The 6,290-nt window shown below is 33.4% G+C and overlaps 1 protein-coding gene across 1 annotated transcript; it reads left to right on the forward strand.

The window, feature by feature from the left end:
• Positions 1-2,099: 2,099 nt before the first annotated feature.
• On the forward strand, positions 2,100-5,952 carry LOC140056469 (uncharacterized). The gene is made up of 3 exons (XM_072101839.1): positions 2,100-2,262; positions 2,614-2,741; positions 3,171-5,952. Exon 3 carries the CDS (start codon positions 4,071-4,073, stop codon positions 5,142-5,144), a length of 1,074 nt encoding a protein of 357 aa, XP_071957940.1. The 5' UTR covers positions 2,100-2,262; positions 2,614-2,741; positions 3,171-4,070; the 3' UTR covers positions 5,145-5,952.
• Positions 5,953-6,290: the final 338 nt, after the last annotated feature.

Raw genomic sequence — 6,290 nt, forward strand, 5'->3', positions numbered from 1 at the left:
TTTACTGACTCAACTGAAGACAAAAATGATTGTTTTTGCTTGGTTTTACCTGGTCATCAACTCCCATGTTTTGGGGGATAGTCCTGCTACGGTCCTGCCAACCACGGATAATGGTAAATAATCATAATAAAAACGTTTATGTCTTAAATGTTGTTAGTAGGGTGAGGAACATTGTTTGATGGATACAAAATACAGTATCGGATCGGGTCCAATGCACTGTGCTTGGACCCAAGTTTGGATTTACCATATTTTAGTCAAAAATAATCTTTCTAAATAGACTCTGCATCAACAGGTTATCACTCAATAAGACTTACTCTGGACCCCTACCACGGTGACTGATATGTATTAGTCTGTGACAGTTGCTATTACTTTACACCGATATTCTAAAATCCTAAAAAATAACAGTTTAGTGGTAATAGTAATATTAATTAATTTTATACTTATTATAGCAGTAACATGTTGATATTTGAAATATTGATGAGCATGTTAATAATAACATTCTCGAAAAATTCCATCTGGTTTCAAATGATTTATGTTAAGATAGTAGCCGAAACGTAGCAAAATATTATGTCTAACATATGATAAAATAAATCATCTCTTTTAATATAATTAATTTTCTTGTTGTATTTTTAGAGGTTGGAAGTGAAGATTATAGTTATGATCCCGAAGGATGTATTATGACTTACAAACACTGGAAAGAACAAAGTAAGACGTGTTGTTATTGTGTGATTGTTACTTTTAATAATTTACTTATTCAATAACGTAAATCAATATACTGATTTATAACAAATGTTCGATTGTGTAAATATCAATTAAATACTAATAAATTAATAATAATAATAATAATATTTTTGTATATTACTGTATATATTAACTTAATCATTTTTTGTTGTTGCAGGTGATATTTTATTTGTGTCAAACTCTGATCCTCCGGGAATTTATATGGCAAATGTAAGTTCCAGTGACACCACACCTTTAAGGTTTGCGATTGTAATGGAGAATGTTGAGTTAACCGAACCATGGGATCTTAGCTATGATGGTACCACATCAACGTTATACTGGACTGACTACAGGAAGGATACCATTGAACGATATTCATTTGATACTAACCAACACGAAGTGTTTGTGTCTAATGTACAGTGTAAGATAAAAATATTTAGTCTGTTTAGATTTTATTTTTTAATTAAAAATAATAGGCCTTATTATAGGCCTATTTTAGTAGCAATTGTTTAAATTGTGTATGCTTATTATAGTACAAATAGGCACTCTTCAGAATATTTTAATGGTTGAACCACATCCTACATTGTGTTTGCTTATTATAGTACAAATAGACACTCTTCAGAATATTTTAATGGTTGAACCACATCCTACATTGTGTATGCTTATTATAGTACAAATAGGCACTCTTTAGAATACTTTAATGTTTGAACCACATGCTACATTGTTTTATTGTTAAATAATCATGAAGGTAATAAAGAATCAGTCTTTATGAAAGTTACGTCACAAGATCAACGCGTACTGTACAGAGACATCTGCACATGAATTGTTATTATAGTCAAAACAACATTTAGAAAGTTTCTCTGCCAAAGCCTCTCTTTTAAATAATGTCTATGTTGTTATTCCATACTCTGTCAGGTATCTTTCAAGTTCACGTCATCAAACAAAATTGGGATTAAACAAGTTTATATGATGTTTTATTAGATCTTCTACAAGTGTGTTATGTATACTGCATAGCCTACATTAAATGCATAACTCTTACTTATAGTCCAACAGAATTTAGAAAGTTCATAATTTCTCTGCCAAAGCGGAAAGCGTCCCGAATCCATCTCTCTGTCAAATAATGTCTATGTTGTTATTCCATACTCTGTCAGGTATCTTTCAAGTTCACGTCATCAAACAAAATTGGGATTAAACAAGTTTATATGAGAAGTTTAGATCTTCTACAAGTTTAATATGTATACAATAAATACTCTTATTTATGGTTTGTGGTGTTGGACATTTAAAATGTGTTTAAAGACAGGTTTGTCTTTATAAACCCTATAGCATAACTGTAGTTAGATTGTATTACAACAAGCTTTACATTTTCATCATTTATAAAGGGGTGCGTGGTTTAGCCGTTGATGGACCTGGAAAGAAGCTTTATTGGACAGATGATGACCAAGACCGAATTGAAGTAATAAATCTGGATGGAACAAACAGAAGAACACTGATTGACACAGGATTAAAATGGCCACGTGCAATTGAGATAGACACAACCAACGGGTATGTCACTTTCTATGGTACCGTTATACAATATCTCTCCAATGAAATCAACTAGTTAACTTCACATATCCATAATATCGATTATTACGTAAATGCGTATTATTAATGCATACACATTATTTACCTATTTTAATAATGAATTAGGAAAGAAATAATTATTTATATTTTTTCATACATTTATTATAAGAATTTAATTTCATTGAATAACTCGGTTTTAGTTATTTTATAAGTGTTTTTCTGGTATATGTGACTCAACTCAACTTAACTTCAGTAATTACTAAGTGTTTTTCTGGTATATAGACCTATGTGACTATACACAGTAACTGTAAATAGCATACTATATTTAATTAGATACCTGTACTGGACTGATGTAGGATTCAACAAGATAGAGCGAGTGAAGTTAAATGACTTGAGTACAAGAACCGCTTTAGTGACAACTGGACTTAGTACTCCAACCGGACTTGTTTTAGCAGTTCCCGGTAAGTTAGAGTCATAAATGTATGTAAGTTGTATATTGATACTACTGTATAATGTTTTAGGCTATCTATTAAACGTAGGTAGGCTCTTAGATTAAATCCTTTAACATTGGCACGATCATTTTGCAGTAAGATCATGTGGTAAAGAATTTAACTCCAGGGTAAGACCATGGGCGTATCCCCGGTGTAAGACTAATTTGGTCATGTTTAATACATTGTGATGCTAAAATGTTACAATTATATGTTAAAATGTAATAGAACCAAATTTCTTAACTATTTTACATTTATACCTGTCAACAGTCTTCAAACAGTCTTCAAACTTGCTCACGTAGGCCTACAATTTTACTATGAGTGAAAGGAGCACATTCATTATTATCAAAAATATTAAATTGAATCCATCCGCTATTTCACTGTAGCTTTTATATATTTTAGATGGAAAGATGTATTGGTGTGATCGGGATAAGAACAACTGGATTGAGGAAGCTAACCTTGACGGATCTAACAGAAGAACGATCATAATGCTTGATGGAAACTATCCACCATATAGAATTGACATTTATAGAAACTACTTGTACTGTACAAATTACAACGATGGTATATTATATCGAGTTGATAGAACAACCGGAATATCAACAAAGCAAAGTAGCGATAGTCGACTTAATAATCCAGCAGACTTATATATTTTCAAAAGTAAATATTCTAATTAAAGTATTTAAATGAAATTGATGTTAATTAAAACTATATAATTGTAGTTTTTCTTTATACAAATTGCCTACATTATTTCTGAAAGCAGAGTTCTAATCGGGGCCTAGTTGTGGACTCATTAAAGACTAAAACAATGCAAGACAAATAGACATTTTTTTTGTATTGCTGTAGTGAAAGACTTTTATGGCGGCAGATAATGTACATTTATTAAATTCCGCAGCTAAAAGACGTACACGTAACCCATGATTAAAATAAAATGTTTCGATTGATCATTAAGCTTTATATTATCTGGCCTACCTAACTACATGAACATGAAATTGTTTTTTTTTTACGTGTCTCACCTTTATTCATGTCGTAATCTACCGTGTGTTATTGCTTTCGTTTGATTGGTTGATCACTGCCGCCACGCGCAGACGAAGGTACAACCTACTTATGGGCGGAGCAAATATAAATACTGTCTTTAAAATACTACATTTTTGTGTTTCATCGATTAGTATCTGTTCGAAACCTGTGCGGTGATATTTAGGATCAATTAATCTCGAAAAATGTATGGAAACGAAAAAATGAGGATTGATTTATTACAAACTTGTCGCATGTTTTAATTGTAAACCTGAACGTAATTTTCAAATGTTAGCGATGTCAGAGCCCGAGCCAACACCTGAACAAGAACAAGAACCAGAACCCGAGCCAGAGTCTGTTGCTACGGAGCCCGAACCTGAGAATGAAGCAAATGCGGAGCCCGTACCGGACTGGGACGAAGCCCGGGAATTATGGTCGTGGGCCTGGCAGTTGCACACATACGGCTTTGGACTAGCTTTCACAGCACTTATGCTGTTTAGCGTAATGCGTATGTACTTTTCATGTCGATCATGTCGCGGTAAAGTGACTAACGCCGTTGCGTTACGTTTGATCTTATTCGGCTGTTTGATTTTAACGACAGGATTTCGATCGATCAGTTTGTTAGTTGATCCATACGGATCGTGTTCCAAGTTATCCGGCCTGACCATTAACTTGTTATGGTCTCTGACGTTCCCTTTCCTGTCAGCTGCGCTCAACCTTCTCCTGTTTATATTACTAGAAACTACGAAATTGACGACGTGTCATGATCACTCCCGTAATATGATTATTCTCGCATTTGGCACGTGTATTTATATCGTAGTAACCATAACAACCGACATTATCATTGCGTTAGTTAAAGAAGTAAAAGGTCTTATGTTGTTTTGTCAACTTGTTTTTGTCGTTTGGAGCACAACAATAATGATAGGATTCTGTTTTGTTTGTTATAAAGTTAAAAGTAATTTACGAAACGCAAATTCCGTAAAGAAAACCGACACGGAAGAACGGCGCGTGACGCTGTTTTTGCGTCGTGTTTCGGCGTGCGCGTGTACGGGATTCCTATTCATGGCCGCGCAGTTGTACTCCATATTTGGAGTATTTGGTGTTTTATCTACTAGCGATGAGAAAGTTGACCCATGGTCTTGGTGGGTTTTTCAAACTTGTATGCGAACAATTGAAATCGCCATGTGTTGCTTGATTCACGCTCTTGTTGGTAATGACAGCAAATACACAAGCAAACTGAAAAGTATTAAGATGAAGATTTCTAAAAGATGGAACTCTGTGATAAACAGAAGCAGCTCGGCTGTTAAGCCTTTTAATGATAGTTCCACTAACTTGTCACCGACCACCTGCTATCAGGAATAGCAGCTCTATATGCAGCTCCATGCGCCTGAGCAGCACGTTTTTTTTTTGTGTAGCTTCTAATGCAACCGTCCGCTTTAATACAATTATTATATAACGTAACGTACAGTCAACCACACGATAAACTATCGGATTACGTGTCACCAAGCGCGTGTTGTATTGTAGATTAGTGAACGATTATTAAGGCATTTACTACTATATCTGTCGGCTAAACATCGTAGCAATTTACACGCAATACATTTGTTGACTTTAATAAACGTTGTTGTCACAATATACTGAAATTGTTTTCTGTGGGAGAACGATTGAAATTAGGTCAAAGGTCAAAGATGATTATTAATATTATTATTATTACGCCGTTAAATACGCTTGGATTTTTTATACGACCGGATCCGGGTAATTTCCAGATCTCCAGGCTTGTATCTCCACGAAGTAACTGTAGCCTATCTATATACTTATACTTAACAAGACCATTTTCACTATTTAAACTCTTATTCTAAAACCTATTAAATTAGGCAACATAATTTTCGGTAGATAGGCCAAGTTAGAAATTGATTTTTTTTTAAAGGAAGCAAATTGTAACTGTTTAGTAATGCCTTGCATCGTGCTTCCATTCTCTAACGTTGTTGGAGCGACTCAGCGTTTTTATTATGATGTTGACGTCATAATTATATTTTAAAATCTAATTAGGCCCATAGGCTACATCCATAACATTTATTTTCCAATTCGTTAACCGACTACGTATATTATTTCAAATTATAATTATTTTCACAATGTAATTTTACTTGTTCAAAAACTGTATTTAATTCATAAATAAAGTCCTATATTATATATCAATGTGAAAAAATGGCAATATTATCGTTTAATTATTGATTTTTAAAAAGTGGAAATGTTGGGCATTTTTCGAAAAATGGCAAATTTTCGTCTATAAGATGATTATAAAGCAATATATGTGCATAAATAGCAATATTACTGCATAATAACAGGTTTTTAAAAAGTGCGTTTTTTGGCCATTTTTTGAAAAATTCCCTGTACTTAATAGTACAGGAAAATTTAACATAGCATAATAAACATTCGCAGATTGTGCTATAGTAACCACTTTTGACATAAATGGTTACTATAGCATAATAAACATGCGCAGAGTCCATGTAT

The sequence above is a fragment of the Antedon mediterranea genome, chromosome 8, assembly GCF_964355755.1.
Source record: "Antedon mediterranea chromosome 8, ecAntMedi1.1, whole genome shotgun sequence".
In the NCBI taxonomy this organism is placed as follows: Eukaryota; Metazoa; Echinodermata; class Crinoidea; order Comatulida; family Antedonidae; genus Antedon; species Antedon mediterranea.

Coding starts and splice junctions, on each gene's coding strand:
- LOC140056469 (XM_072101839.1), top strand. CDS start 4,071: ATGTTAGCGATGTCAGAGCCCGAGCCAACACCTGAACAAGAACAAGAA.